The sequence below is a fragment of the Protopterus annectens genome, chromosome 11.part0 (genome assembly GCF_019279795.1).
Source record: "Protopterus annectens isolate FY-2018-M chromosome 11.part0, PAN1.0, whole genome shotgun sequence".
Classification (NCBI taxonomy): domain Eukaryota; kingdom Metazoa; phylum Chordata; order Ceratodontiformes; family Protopteridae; genus Protopterus; species Protopterus annectens.
Genome location: NC_056745.1, coordinates 238273367 through 238290505, shown reverse-complemented (window position 1 = coordinate 238290505; position 17139 = coordinate 238273367). Strand labels below are relative to the sequence as shown.

Genomic DNA, 17139 nt, shown 5'->3' with positions numbered 1-17139 from the left:
TTGAGACACACAGAAGGATTTCCTCACTACTGTAGCTACCTGGTGATCAAAGTTTAGGCTATTATCTATTTGTGTTCCTAGGTCCCTCACCACTGGGTCTACTTTTAGAGCTGTGCTATCAATATTATAATTTGCAGGGATATCTGATTTATTGAAGGGTATGACTACGCATTCAGTCTGAGACCATGGTTTTGGCACCAGTCGATTGTCATTTTTAGGCCTGTTTGTAGGATAAAAATGCAAGCACAGTCCACAAACCAAATAAAATGCTGGCAGCTGTTGCGAGACAAAAAGCGGCTCCAAGATATTGTAAACCACTTTATGTAACTGCTAAACCACAAAATGCTGTGTCTCTTACTATATTAACAAATACTTTAAAATTCCAACTATGTAAATATTATGGGACCCTGGGGGGGGGGGGGCAGTGGATGATTATTTAGAGTTTATAGAGCTCAAGTGGCAAATTAGACTAGATGCATATCATGCCCCAGGACTGAATGACAGGATTTCTATGTCTTTGGTGTTAAAACTAAGATCTATGTTTTTATTTTAATAAGGGTATAAGTCACCCTATTAAATTGCTCACTGTATTATTTTTATGCAATAATTTATAGACATGTTATATTAATAATATTTACATAGTTGGAATTTTAAAGTATTTGTTAATATAATTTTGAAGGGAAGTGATGTAAACTTTAAGATGACTGGCCAGTATTTTTTATTTAAACTGCTGTGGGTAGCAGTATTTTATTCTGATGAAGTCATTTACCTGACGAAAGTGCTTAATACTGCCTTTGGAGTGTTATGTGTGGTTTATTTTATAGGTTCTTTTTGGACTGTAACTTATTTTGGTTTAGCAGTTACATATAGTGGTTTACAATACCTTGGAGTCGCTATTTGTCTCGCAACAGCTGCCTGTTTGTAGGATGTCAACCTCATTTGGGGATTCAGTGATTGCTCCCAGCTTATGGTCATCAGCAAACTTGGTGAGCCAGAGACCCCCAACATTGGCCTTCACTTACCAACCATTGAGCCCTGTGGGACACTGCTAGTAACAGGTTTCTTATTGGAAGTGGATTCAGCTATCCGTACAACACGTGTCCTGTCAATGAGCCAGGTGGCTATCCATATGACGATGTAGGGGTTTATGCTTAGCTCAGTAAGTTTATCTATGATCCTCGAGTGGGGGATTGTGTCGAAAACTTTGGCCAGGTCTAGATAACTGGAGTGCACCATTTTACTCTCATCCATGGCCCTGGTGACCTTCTCGAAGAAGTCCCCAGACTGAGCAGGCAAGACCTTCCTTTGACAAAGCTAAATTGTGTCTGGGCCAGTTTCTGGAGAGTTCCTATGTCATTATTGATCAGGTCCATGATAATCCTCTCCATGGCCTTGCAGATAAGACTGGTAAAGCTTATGGGTATGTAGTTCCCTGGGTAAGTTGATGGGCCCCCCTTGTGCAGAAGAATGAATTAATACAGAATTAATTAATGCTTTTACATGTCAGTGGACCATAAAGATATATAAATATGTATGTATGAAAGCTGGAGATATTATCAACATATAATCTGTTTTCTTCTTGACAACTACAACTGCTTTAATGCAATAAGGAGTTCTTTCTTATTTCAAATGCCAGTGGCTCCTTAGGAGGAAAAACAATTCATGATAATCCATTTCAATAAATATCATGTGACAAACTAACTTAAAGACACTTCTTATTTTTTGTATATTTTTAAGAAAAAAAGGGTGCAGTTCCAATTTATCATTAACTTCCAGGGGCAGACAGAGCCTTTAAGCTGTAAATCCACAGATTTTCATTCTGCTGTGCAATAAATTTGCCTGACTTCCCGCTAAACCTAAAGTAAATTAGATAGCTCCTACGAACCTGCAATTGCCTACAAGAAAGAACTTCCATGAGATGTTTATAACATGCCCATGTGTACTATGAAAATAAGAAACTATGAAAGAAAGAGAAAACTAGTTCTCAGATCAGGTGGCTTTGAAGGTGTGGAAAAAATATGAAAGGCTCTATTTAAACCACCTAAGCCTAACTGCCTGGGGTTGCACCACTGCCTGAATGCATGGGAATGAAAGCTGATGGCAGTCCAGTTCACTCTTGCTACTTGATGCAAGATTTTTTTTTTTTTTTTTTACTGAATGACCCAGATAGCTTGGTAGAGTGATTCACAAAAATAAAAACAATAGCCAGAGTAGTCATGGCTGCTCTATGGGCCTGGGTGGGGCATGCGCTCAGGCCACTCAAGTTCATCAGCAAGCTGGGGAGAGATCCAGGGCATAGGGAAATCCTGGATCCGTCAAGATGATGACATCAATGCTGGAAGCCCCACCCTCACCTCCAGGTATGAAAAACCAAGAGAAGTCATTGCCCTCAAGCTGGATGAATGAATGGGTCAGTCAAGCAGCAGGAGGGAGGCTTCATGGTCTGAGGGGCTCTGCACTCCTCCCTTAAAAAAATAACCGTTTCTGGGTAACTTCATTTGAAATTAAGCATCATATTTCACTGTATCAGTTATCATAAAAGAAATAAAATCATGGACTGGTCTTCATGCATTTTATATGCAAAATCCAAGACAGTGAATATAATTATTCATACCTGTTCTTTAAGTTCGGCAAGCTGACTTGATAACTGTGAGACCAGACTCATTGTTGATTCCAGCTTATCCTGCAGAACTCTTATTTCATTCTGTTCATTGTCACCTTCATTGCTAAAAAGTGACATGGCACGCATCCGTGGGAACCAATCCAAGTTTCTCTCCTAAGAGGATGAAACACAATAATGCTCTCTTAAAATAGATTTTAATGCAGTAGCGCAGTACTCTGTGAATCTGGTACTGCAGGCTTGGGTACAACATGAAACAAACATAATAAAGTTAATCTCATAAATAAAAGAAAATCATTTTGTTAAAACTACAAATGCAAAGATTAAAAATGTATTAACTTCTTACAGATCCACAATGGCAACCTCAGAAGAATGCATTAGGAATCCAGATTAAAGGAGAGAGAATTACAATAAATGCAGTAAAGGACAATTCTGTCTCGTGCAAGCGTGTATGCCTATAAATGTTCCTTACTGGAACATGTCACTCCTGGAAGTTTTGAATTGCAGTAAAGATCCATAAAATCTATCTCCAGACAGGCTGATGGCATGAAAGTTTAGATAAAAAAAGCAACGGCAAGTATAGTCAACTTATCGCAAATTAATTGTAAAAGCCTTGATGACTCTGTAACTGCATAGTTAAACATCTGCACTCAGCTTCACAATCACAGGCATGTACACCTTTAAAATAAAAGGTCTGCTAATAATATATGTGGCAAATTCTAAGGCTTAGGTTAATAAGACTGATAGTTCACCTTATGATTTCTCGACATTACAAAGTTTTGCTTTATTTATGTAGTTATCACTGCTACCCGCATGTATGCACACTTCTTTGACTTGGTTTCCAAGCTGGGACTTGAAATCAGTGACAGAGTTGAATTGCCTCTTGGCCCGACCATTATCTGGTTCATTTAATCTCTCTGAATTAGCGAGACAGTTACAGCAACTTGCTGCCACCCTCCCCAGGTGGTTCCTCCAGCACCAGGGCCCCTAATCATTCCGGGCTGCCTGGGTCCCAGTCAGAGCTGTAACACTCTATATCAAAGTGCTGGGAGAAGAAATGTCTTTTATTGCATCTTATACCATTAATAAGATGCAATAAAAGTGCTCTGTTTCATGATGACAGCACAGCTTTAAGCTAAAACTTCATAATATCTTTTCACCTACATCTGTCAGAAAGATCACTTTGAGGTTTGCACAAACTGACTTTTACAATTAGATGCTTGCAATTTAAGTATTTTATGTACAATTGTATTCAAGACTGAGACACTATATTAACTAAACATAATTAAGATATATGATTGCATGTAGTTAATGCACTCAGAGTAAAATATAGATATTAAAATACTAAGCAACAACAATCTTTTTCTCTCATTGCTTGTTGACCATTAGCTTCTTATCCTGGACTGTCACCATTCTTAAAGTCAAGCAGCAGAAACTGGCATTTCATGGATCAATCAGAACTGTTTGGTGCTATGAGATAGCCTGCCCTTCTTTGTTTACCAGAATCTTATGCAAACAGATAGCCAAGCTGACATGTCCTATCTGTGATCAGGTTGCTAAAACTCAGCAGAGCACATGAACAAACAATTTCTTCAAATGATGCAAGGTGGTCATTAAAAGCAATTATCTTATGATTCTTTGCATAGTTATTGAGTCAAGGACTGCTTGTATTTTTCTTGCTCTTCTCAAAAGCAAAGTAGGATTTGTGTCAATGAATTCTGAGTCCATTATGAGGATCTACAATGAAGCATCAAATCTCCCGTCCGTGAAACACAAACCATTATAACCGACGTATGTAAAGAGTACCGCATCACAAACCTAACATGCCAACATCCATAAAAATTACAAAACACCATTGTTTTTACTTTAACCTGTCTGTATCTCCTGATGTCAGAGCTCTTCTTTTTAACCTACCCATTTTCTATACCTACCATCTCTGAAGTCAGATAAACTCTGGAAAAAAAAAAAAATCCCCCTCTTCCTTTTCTTTGAGTGGTGTAACCGTGATGATTCTATTACAGCACCTTTGACAAAGCAATATCTAAAATAATGGGATATCAATAAAGCTAGCACCCTCTTAAACATGTACAGCACTTTAAGAGAAGACAAAACAACATCTGACAAATCAGAGCGCTTCTTCTGGGGATCTTGTTCACATGAAAAACTGAGAAACTGCTCATCATATTAAAGGGACTTGCTACTCTCAAATACAAAGTGCCGATATAAATGACACTAGTCGTCAAGTTTTCTATAGGAAAAAAAAATCACATTAGAAAAATCTGTGGCTCAGAAGGTGACAGACTAAATGTCACCAGCAGAAAAAAATGAATTAACATTGTAGGAATGGATTTCTCATTGTGTTTTTCAGATGTACACCTCCTCTAAGAAATGTACATTCCCTGTTTAATTGCATTGCTGTTTTGAAATGTTATAGAAACTAAAGAAAATCTAACTCCTGCTCCAGATAATGGAAGCAAACAGTTTAGAATACATCGGCCACACATGAAAAAGGAATACCATCACCCGAAAGCAACCCAAAACTGTCAATTTCTACAATACTAAATACATGGACATAACAGCATGCATATCTCCTAATAAGATTTGGGATATCTGTTCCAGGATTTTCAAACCTCAACAAATCTATTTGCTGGGCAGTCAAGAATATAACCCTAAGCAGTTACTAAACAGTAGAAACCAAGCAGGGGTTGTCTCACATTGCGCTGTAAGAATAATATTTAGTTAGTTCGACAGTTCCCTGATCATTACGCTCTGAATAAGAGCGAATGTGTGAGAACAGACAACTTTCCTTCAGCAGAATAGATTAAGGCATCTAGCATCTCAAGCCTGGTCTCTGGCAGTTTTAGGACAGTTTTACATTTAGAATCCTAGCAAGCACATTATGACGGAGTACCTTAGAGAAGGTACAGATCTCTTAGAATGGAGTCAAAAGTTTCAGAACTGTGTTCTTCCATCTTAGAAAAACTGACATGATCTGCTGGAAAGTTTCAAAGCCTTGGGATGTGTTTTGTAGACATGATAGCCATTTTCACAGGTTCTAAGGACATTATTAATATTGTAGGGTCCAGTGTCAATGATATCTAATACAAAATATCAGTACCATACTGCCTGTGCTAATGACAGTAACACTTGTTTAAAAGAGTGAGGGTTTGAGTGGGTTGGACAATTGTCCTGAGCACCACAATGTTTACATTAAGAGATTTCTCGTTTGAATCCATGAATCCTTATATGTGGACAGGCTGAAAATGACCTTAGTATTCCAGGGTGGATGCATCAATATTAAGGATCTAGACCACAGATATTAGAAGAAACGAAGCCATTTTGGCAGATTCTGTGGTTCAGAAACTGATCCAAGTTCTTCACCACTGGAAAAGTGACCAAAGTAGAGACAGCAGGTGTAAGAGTACTGGTCACATGACCTTTGAGAATCCAATGCATGACTTCTTGTGTGAGACCTGGAAAAAGGGACTGCAACCCTAGCTACAACCATACAATCCAAAGTTCTGAGAATGCTCTTGCTTTGAGTACAAGCCAAGCTCTTGACTTTTCTAAAATGGAGGAAAATGGATTGCACAAGAGTGCTTCCCATTCATCAGCAAAGACACTTGTCTAGCAATTAAATCTGAGAGAAGACAAGGCTGCTTTCACATGGGAATAAAACATGATTTCGTCAGGATGACTATAATCCCTAACCTCTGAAATGAGTCAAATGTCTGCTATCTTCTCAACAAAATGAACCACCCAAGATGGTGCAGCATGCAGCCATCCTCCTAGGGAATGGAACCCCCAACACTCCTTTCCTCTAGGCAGCAGTTGTTTGATGCTTAAACATGTGTAATGCCTATAATACAGTCCAAATGGCAATGCCTGAAAATTTCAATTTTCCCTTCAACCAAAATATGGAATCTGCGGAACCACTGGGTAAGATGTATTAGAATATAAACATATGTCTCCTGCATATCCAGAGTACAAAAACTGTCTCCTTAATTTAGGAAATGTAAAAAGACTGTACTGCAAACAACTTGATTTTTTGTGCCCCACATAACAGTTGCACCTTTCTGCTCCAGGATAAATACACTTGGTGCAGCGGGAGATTACAATTAAATGAAAGCAAAAATTAAGTTTATGTCACCCGCTATTTAGTACCTTAGGAGACAGATCATCCTTTTCAGCAACAGATACAGATGCTGTACTGCAGATGAGAAGTAGGACAGCTGGCTAGGTGGCTTGGATAGGTGGCCCAAAATGTGCCCTTGCTCCAGCAGCTGTAAAACCCAAAATCTAATTATGGATCTCCACTTATTTTTTATTTCTTTTGCACAAGCAGAACCTTCTACTCACCACTTCTGTATGATGAAGAAAGAAGTGGTCTAGCAGCTGGTGAACTGCTTGTTGAAGTGTATGTCTAAAGGCTAGAGGATTTATTTTATTTATTTATTTACTATTTGTCCACTGGGTAAGTGGACTGGTCTAGTGACCCTTTTCAGCCATGTTCTAGTTCAAAGAACAGAAAATATATCGTGGTCTTTTACATTAACAATATTATATACAAAATGAGTATGTAGGAAAATTCAGAACATAGTAAAACTAAATACAGATAGGGTAACATTAAAAGATTCACTGCATTGAAAAAAATATACACAAAATGAAGTTAAGATATGTGTAAAATACAGTGGATGAGACATAAAATACATAAACTCCTTACACACATGAAATATTTGCATATAAGATGCCACATTAAGAGGCTTAGATAAGTTTATTAAATGTATTCTATTATTCAAGTGATGGGACGGTAAATTACCTAACCATTGTCATGGTAACAGCTGCAGGTAGCTTCAGTAAAGAATTGCTTTTTAAGTACATGTTTGAAGTTTTTAATGGTTTGTAGATTTCTGATGTCTGTAGGTAGGTGGTTCCAGGTAGCAGGTCTCAGTCTAGAGAATGCTCTCTACACTACAGCAGTTTTAAATGGAGAGTGTACCAGACTGAAACTGTTGTCCTGTGTACTTCTTAGTACATAAGGGTTGTTTTGTATAGGTAGATTCACTGTTACAGGCGGGCAGTGGCCACGTTTTAGCACCTTGCAAATTAAGAGTACTTAGAAAAGTGGTTGTATGAGGCACTGAAAGCCATTTGGAATTTTTTTATCAAACTGCAATGGTGTATCTGTGGGGTTGCTTAAGAATGAATTTGCAGATTTTATTCTCAGTGGTCTGTATTATGTGAATATGGTGGGCTGAATACATGAGAAAAGGAAGGCCATATTCAAGTTTGGGTATTAAAATATTTTTAGCAATGGCTCTGTAAACAGAAGGTGAAAGGAGGTGACTTATCTTGTAGCAGTTTTAATTCAACATGGACTTTGTTAGTCATAAAAACCTGTGTGTGTGGTTAAGGAAAATGTAATGCGAAGTATTAGGCATCGGTATCTCTGTTCAGCGGCATTAGGTATTCTGTTGCCATTAAGACTTGTAAACAGAATAGGAGAAATAGCGGGTACTTTCTTGGTTAAGACAAAGACCATGGTAGTGGTTTTCTTGGGGTTAATTAGCAGTACATCAAGTGCATAACTGAGTGAAATTGTCCTGTAACTTGGTTTACAGATCAGAGTGGCTTGTACTGGACTGCAGAGGAGCAGCACATCATCAGCATGCATTACTAATTTCAGATTTGGTAATTTTAGGCTGAGTTCATTAACAAATAGAAAGAAGAGAAGACCTAGCACAGACCCTTGTGGTACTCCTGTATTGAGATAACCAGAAAAAGAGGATGAGACATTGCTGTGGACTTGGAATGTTCTTTCTTTTACATAGCTGCAAATTCAGTAGACAGCGTTCGCTAAAAGCTTGAGTCTTTTGAGTTTGTTGAGAAGAAGGGTATGGTTGACCATTTCAAAAACCCTCGTCATGTCAATAAAGAGACCTACAATAATAAGTCCCTCACTCAGGCTGCAATAAATGGCATCAGTGGCTATTACTAGGGCAGTAAAGGTAATGAAGGCATTGTGAAAGCCATGCTGTGCATCACATAGCTGTTAATGTGCTTAAGTAGTTGCTTGTATAAATGTTTTTCAAATATTTTGCTAATAGGGCACTGGGTAGATATAGGTCTACAATCTATCCACCTATAAGGAGAAGTTACTTTAGGTAGAGGGATAATAACTGAATGGAAAGGGGGCTCTTTGGGTAGAGGAATTATAACTGAATGGAAAGGGGGCTCTTTGGGTAGAGGGATAATAACTGAATGGAAAGGGGGCTCTTTGGGTAGAGGTATAATAACTGAATGGAAAGCGGGCTCTTTGGGTAGAGGGATTATAACTGAATGGAAAGGGGGCTCTTTGGGTAGAGGGATTATAACTGAATGGAAAGGGGGCTCTTTGGGTAGAGGGATTATAACTGAATGGAAAGAGGGCTCTTTGGGTAGAGGGATTATAACTGAATGGAAAGGGGGCTCCTTCAAAGAATGAGGGTTGTTGCCATAATGGCTGTTGACTTTGATGCAGTAGTGGTTGTCTGTACAGCAGTTTCAATTTATGAAGCTTCTTGGCTTCTGGCGAGACATCCTACAATGGTAGAGCTCATCTACGGCTAGATTGCATATCAGTGTTTCTTGAGCTCAGTCAAATTCTATTTTACCTGAGATTGGTAAACTTGTGAGTGCATAAAAACATCTAATGTTGTAACTCAATCAAAAACTAGAAACAAGAAACCTCACTGCTAAAGGCTGACCTCCCATGAGAAGTAAAAACAAGAAAAAATGTAGGTCAACCACCACAGCAATAAAAAAGAAAAAAAAAAATTTATTGATAGAGTAGTGCTTTTGCAGGGCTATCGCTTCTTCAGACCATATAAAACAACAATAAATACAGTCACTGATTGTGTTGTGATGACATTATCATCTTTTGGACTGACAGTAGGGAAAGACTTGACGAGTTTTTATATTATTTAAATTCCAGTACCAGTTTTTTGAAATTTACAATGGAAGTACAGGGGGAGATGGTACACTATTTGGATGCTACCATTTTTAAAGATAGATCTTGTAAGACATTTGAATCTTCTATTTACCAGAAACACACATACTCTTAATTCTTTACTGCAATTTGACAGCTGCCCCCCCCCTCTACCAGAAAGATCTTTAGTTAAGGAACAATTGGTCAGATTAGCCTGAATGACGAGTAGATAATGTGTTCCAGAATTCATGTCTTACTTTATGGGGGATGCTCATAAGAAGAGGTTACCCCGGCCCGTTTCATAACAATAGATTCAGTGACATTAGGAGGAAAAGATAAGAGGGAGATTTTTTCTTTTATTACGAAGCTTTGATGGGGCCTCGATATCAAGGGATGGAGATGTGGTTAGACACTCCAGAAGTACGGACTTTCAGAGGGCTTTAATTTTACCTTTTAACTTACATTTTCAGGTATCAGATACATTATTAGTCATGATTGCAATATCTTCAGGCTCAACCTGGACCTGGCTGAGTCAAACCCTACTATAGTATACAAGAAAGGCCTGCCTTTTAAAACTTTTCTGGAAAGGAAAACACCAGCTTTACAGGGGAGGGGGTATGGTCATATGTGGGCAATGCCCCCAGTTTTTGGTTAATTCTAGAAGGGACAGAAGTAAAAAAAACAGAATTGGGGAGTAATTAAGCTTTCCCACAAATTTTATTGTTACAGTATGGGGGTGGTCTATATGGCAAAGTGCCAAAACTGTGAAAGTTTCTATATTTGGAAAACTCCAAAGTGAAATTTAGGAATAAGGATAAACCAACATCAATATGATATTCCAAAGGGAGATGAAAGAAATGCCCGAGCAAAGCATATAAAAACATTCTCCACTCACAAATTTAAGTTTATAGCCATTGACAAGGTTGAACTTGGACCTGGGGGTGGACCTGCTGATGTTTACCATGAATACAAGGAATTAAGGTGGCAATTTGAAGTGTAATGCTGGTGTGACCCCCCCCCCGGGTTTGAATGAAACAATCTCTATAAGTAGTGTTTTAAAGCTGAAAGTGGAACTGGCTATGTAATTATTTTAGAAGTTAGTTTAGATAATCAATAAGATTCTTTGTTGCTTATGTTTTAATAAGATAAAAACATTTCTTATTCATTTTAAAACTATTCATGAAACAGGAAATACATTGTTTATGCAGTACAGGGGCATACATTCTTGGGGTTTCTCTTAATTGATAAATGATTTGATTGTTGGTTTTGATCATGTGATTTTTTTTTTTACTTTTATCTCTGAAGAAGTCAGATAGACCACTGATGAAAGCTCTAAGTGTTGTTAATAAAATAGCTACTGTGAAACGCTACATCCACTGTTCCCATTTTTCCTTTTCATGTGTCTGACGTTTTCATGTGTCTGACGTGGCTCCATTAGGTTCAGCTCACTACTTCAGTTAACAAGCACAACAATTAATTAGTGTGTGAGAACATGGTAATATTGCAGCCACTAATGTAGTACTATTTATTACAGTACCCCATTCACCACTGAGTGAAAAAATCAGTGGAAGTTAATGGTTACTATTAGAGCAAAGAAGTCCAAAATGATTTTGACTACTACCCTGCCCTGGTTCCTCAATCAGGCTGCTAAAGGAATGACTCCCTGGGATGTATCTGTAAGCAAGAATGATAGACACTGAAGTTTATCTGACTGTACCCCACTGAAGAGAAACCCCTGAACTGATACAAGTTATGATCAAACTCCAGGGCCTCCCTCCATGGAAGGGACCATCCACACAGTCATTACTGAAGAGTCCCTTGACACAGACACCAGAAGCCAGTCTTCCAGCCAGAGAATTTATCTGCATGCATGCATGTAAATCAAACATATACAAACATTAAAAAGTCCCACCTCTGAAGTACCATTGAGTGGCCAGATTTTTTTATTGGCATATGCTTAGAGAACAGAGCAAAATATGAGAAAAATCAGGTACATTCAGCAAAACTAAAGAATGAGAAATGTACCCGATTTTCCTTGTATTTCTGCACTGTCCCTTGTAAAAACTTAACGGTGATGATGATAAAAAATAAATAAATAAACGCCGCTGCTTCTCCTGCAATGCACTGATCAACGTAAGTCTGATACGCATAGGCAGTACATTCGTAAACAATAAAGAACATGGAAGAGCAGTACAGTACCCTTATACAAAGACATTAAGAAAAAAACTGCTTACCTTTCTTAAATAAATAATGTCGCTGCATAATATAGATAATCCACTCCTGTTTGTGGGTATGGTATATCAGGATCTACCTATAGTTGGCTTTGCTTAATCAGTAGAGCTATGCTCTCATGATCAAACCACACCAACAATGTGCAAATCCTGACATACCAACAAATAGTCTTAGATTACTGCTTAAATATTCTTAAACCTTGACAGACATACAGATAATGGGAACAGACTCCATAACCAGAGTTCTACAATGTTACACTTGCTAGCTGTGTGTGTGTGTGGGGGGGGCACTAAATACCAGCGACTTAGCCCTACAGACAGAAGCCCCCATGGTGCTTTTCCTTTTCCCTTCTAGTTAGCTAACGATATACAAGAGTTTGGGGAGAACACAAGAAATGAAAGGGTGGGGGGAGGGGAGAACTGCATTTTCGCTAGGCTTTAAAAGAGAAGGCTTACACCAGCGTCTGGTCTTCTGATCCCACTTTCTTCCACTGCTCTAAATGTCTGCTGGAATAAGGTCACCTGCCTGCTGGAATAAGGTCACCTGTCTGCTGGAATACGGTCACCTGTCTGCTGGAATAAGGTCACCTGTCTGCTGGAATAAGGTCACCTGCCTGCTGAGCATTGCCTTTCACTGCTGCCATCCTTCAAAAGGTCAAAAAAGTATGTTTTCAATGTCTTCTCTTCATGGTTGTCATGATGAAATAATGTTACTTGTTACAATCCTTCAAGCTGCACTCCTGTTGTGTGCTCCTGTTCCAGGAAGTAAAGACATAACTGATGTGGGTTCTGGTTATTGAACTGGTGACCACAAGGACACTTAGAAGGTTTTGGTGCTTTTTGACATTAAACTTACAGTCCTTTTTATGAAAAATACTACAGCCGAGATCCAAACTGTGAAAATGGTGGAAAGGAACTGGGATTTGGGCACATTCTCCCAGTCTATCCCCACACATTGTGATGTCTGCTGGCAGGGGATGAGCATGCCCTACAAACACAGGAGCTAGAGAACGCAAGACTTTTCCCTGAGATCACAGCCTCATTAAAAAAAAACTTCCTGAGACTGAACCATATAGTGAAAAGAAGTGTGAAAGATGGAGTCTGGCAAAACCCAAGGGCAAGTCTATGTCATTATCAGACACTTGAAATACTGGGTGGAGGACAGGAAGCCATGTAACCACATAAACAGAATATTACTTGCTGATACAACTTACTGGAAGACCTGTTAGGTGAAACTGTTTCTGAAAACTTACTAATTCATTTTAAAATTTTGAATATGTACTTTTCCTTCTTGTTATGGACAGGAAGAAAATGACTGTGCCTTCACTATTCTGTGAACATCTGTCCTCCAGCTACAGTGTCGCATCATATTCACTACAGTTGTGTTGGAATGACCATCAGTGAAGTTAATGTTTCGCTGTGTACTGTTTGCCAGGTGTCAAAGCTTACTCTTGAAATCAGCCACACTGACCAGTCTGCCCTCCAGATTAACAAATAAAGCAATCATTTACCACCTGCAGTGTAAAAACAAATTACAGTGTATGAATCTTGCATTTAAGTTGAAAATAGTCTACGATAGTAACATTTGGCAATGAGTATGAAATATCCTTAAGCGTAGGTACTAAGTCACTGTTCTTAAGTCCCTAAGGTTATCTGATCCATTGCTACACTTGTTTATTTATCTTTCTATCTGAACTTTTTTAACCAGAGCAGAGCATTGATCAAAAATGACCAATTTCATTTTCAGCCCAGATACATTCCAAAAATACAGTTAAATTTAATAACAGAGAGCTTAGAACATTATAAAATGGTATAAATGTCAGCAGAAAAAGCACTGCAGTACACACACCTATATAGACGTAGAGTATTCTGTTAAGGTCTTTGTTGCCATGCACAAGATACAAGGTTTGATACTGACCTCTCAGCTATGCCTTATTAAAGTTTGCATGTTCTCTCTGTGGGGTTACTCCCACCTCCCAAAAACATGCTGTTTCCACCTCAAACTTACCCAGGAATGGACTTGTGGGCAGCTGCACAGACTCTACATGTTGCCCTATAGGGAGGGGGAAGAGCTGTATAGACCAGCCATCTTGGACATCAGCTGGGTTGCACAGTATCCTCTAGTTAAGACAGCACCAATAACTGACTGCATGCTATGTCATGGCTAGCCATTCAGTGGGGTAATAACAGACTCTAGGTGGCCAGGAGTAAATTCTATCTACATAAATATGTATATCACTTATCAAATAATATCAATTACTTATATTTATGTCCTTGACATTATGCAGTGTGCACTTCACCCGATGGAATGTGCTAGCCTAACCTCTGCATTACCTTGGACTAAGCAAAATTTGTGTACTTGTCTTCCTGTTTCACCTGGGCCACTAGTGAAAAGTGTTCTCAGGAGCTAACCTTTCTGCATAGTAAAGGAATGATCAGCTAAACTCTTGCTATAGCTTCTAAATAATTCAAGAAATAAAAGTGCCAAACTGACTCCATTATCACAAAAATACATTTGAAATATTAGTCCAGCATTTCTTTGCTCTTCTCTGTGCCAAGAGGATAGCGGAACTCTTTCGATCCGCATCAGCCTGGACTGCATGACTCAGATGAACTAAATGTGGTTTTACATTACTTTGGTGAAAATAAAGGTACTGAAAGGTAACATAGTTTAGATTCAGCATAATCAAAACAAAGAACAGCAGACAGGAAATGCCCACCAATACATTACGGAGAAGTGAACAGGATGCTGCATATCAGGGTAACAATGATAGTAGTTGTTGTTGTGTTTTTCGGCTTTTCCCGGTTAGGGGTCGCCACAGCGGAACTCCAGTCCGCTAATGACTGGTAGTTGATTTTTACATGCCGAGTTACCAGCCCTGACGCACAACCTTCAACGAAGGTACGCCCATTCACGCATGTCTCTACGCAGAAGACACTCTAGCTGAGAATCGAACCGGGCAGCGTCTTACTGTGAGGCGACAATGCTACCGCAGCACCACCACCACGGGTAACAATGATAGTATTTATTTCAAAATGTTTTGTAATGATGTAAAATTCAGCTACCCCCAAACATCAAAGCTTTCAATGGTATACCTACATTCGCAGAGGGATATTACTTTCATATAAACTGCCAAGATGAAGACCTACACAAATGCTGTCACTAATGAATGAGTTCTTGTGCTGTTACTACCTGACAGCATTACTGTGAGTATCACACCGACACACACATTGTCTTCACATTAACTAATAATGGTCATGCCTGCTATACTCATGGCTGAACAAGTCACAGCTGCAGATTCACAGTATTAGATAGTAGTAGGCCTGTTTGATACTATAACACTGCAGTCTATCAGTTCCACTCAACTAATTAGCCTCCTGTTGCTAACAATTGCATGAGTTCACTCCCAGTGCATGTGCAACAGTGAGAAGTAATTATGTGTAAACACAAGACAAAACAGGCAGAGTTTACAAGTAGCACTGATTTATTTGATCATATGAACTTCTGCTTTTAAATTGTACTATTTTACCCAAGGGTAGACTCTCAAAATATACTTTTTTATTTTTCCTCAGTAACACCATTAACAAGAGTAACCTTTAACTGTTTTATTATTCACAAGTCTATTGACTGCCATCTGCAAATGCAGTTTTTATCACTTCTCTTCTCTGTATCATTGGTAATTTTCCCTGGATTTTTTCAGCTGAACTAATGCTGCATCCCACATATGATTTATTTATTGACATTCATTTTCCAGGAATGCCCGACCAGGTAATAAACAAATACCTATTTTCAGTGGGTGTCCAGGCAGAAAAGTTCAAGAGAGAGTTAGATAACATCAAATAAAACAGCAGTATAAATGTAATTAAAAAGCATACAATCATGCAAAGACATGCTGTAGGTGGATTGGACACTCCAAATTGGCCCTAGGTATGAGTGCGTGCATGCATGTGCCTTCTGTGGAAGGTTGGGCGCTGGGCTGGCACCTCAGCACTGTAAAACTCCACTGCCAATCATGAGCGGACAGGTGATCTGCTGTGGCGACCCCTAACCGGGAAAAAGCTGAAAGAAGAAGAAGACAATCATGCAATTTGACAGTTTATACATAGGACACAATAAATCATAAGGAGACACCAGTGATGAAAAAATAACTTAAAAAATGACAATTAAACATGGCAATCAGTATATACAAAAAATGCAGCATGAGTACAGACTTTATCCCATACTTTCTTTGTTTTATAGATTTCAAGCAGGTTTTTGTCTTGAGAGAGTATTGCATAATTTGGGCAATAATGATGAAGCACTGAAGATATAGAAAGGTAGGTAGAGGGGTTACAGAGTACATAACATTTTATTATATATGTGTGTACATATATATATATAAATATATATGTGTATGTATCATATATATATATATATATATATATATATATATATATATATATATTATATATATATATATATATATATATATATATATATATATATATAAATATTTAGACACACATACATATAGTATTATATCAGAAGAAGTTACAGTGGATATAAAAAGTGTACACACCCTGTTAAAATGCCAGTTTTTTGTGATATAAAAACATGAGACCACAATAAATCACTTCAAAACTTTTCCCATCTTTAATGTGACCTATAACCTGCAAGTTGAGTGCCTCTTTGACCCTCTTTAAAAGGAACCTTGATGATTGGATGGGAGATAGGAAATTCACCTCGGGGATCATATCAGTTGCTCTGCTAGACAGGGGACCAGGGAAGTAAATATTCTGGGAAATAGCCAGGGAATTGTTATGGCTAGGCTTGTATAGGGCTGATAGCCTAGTACCAACCTATGAATTCAATTGAAAAACAAATAAATGTGTTTGGGGAAAAAAATATAAAAAATAAAAAAAAACGTACAATACGCTGGCTGCATAAGTGCAAACCCTTAAACTAATACTTTGTTGAAGCACCTTTTGATTTAATTACAGCATTCAGACTTCTTGGGTACACACCTGCCATCAATTAAAGAGACTCTGATTAACCCCAAAATATAAAGCTCAGCTATCCTCGTAGGATTTTCCTGACATTTACTCAGTTAACTGCTATAGCAAAAGCCATGGTTCACAGAGAGCTTGCAAAGCATCAAAGGGATATCATTGTTGAAAGGTGCCAGTGAGGAGAAGGGTACAAAAAATTTCCACATCACTGGAAATACCATGGAACACAGTGAAGACAGTCAGCAAAAAGTGGAGAAAATATGGGACACCAGTCACGTTGCAAAGAACTGGACATCCCTGCAAAATTGATGAAATGACAAGACAAAAACTGG

At 38.4% G+C, this 17139-nt stretch overlaps 1 protein-coding gene across 2 annotated transcripts in view; it reads right to left on the bottom strand.

Moving 5' to 3' along the window:
- Nucleotides 1-17139, bottom strand: part of ITPR2 (inositol 1,4,5-trisphosphate receptor type 2) — a 2416542-nt gene that overhangs the window by 7035 nt on the left and 2392368 nt on the right. For both annotated transcript variants that reach the window (XM_044087657.1, XM_044087658.1), the window contains exon 56: nucleotides 2615-2776. In XM_044087657.1, coding sequence (XP_043943592.1) covers nucleotides 2615-2776 — 162 coding nt within the window. The remainder of the gene's footprint in view (nucleotides 1-2614; nucleotides 2777-17139) is intronic.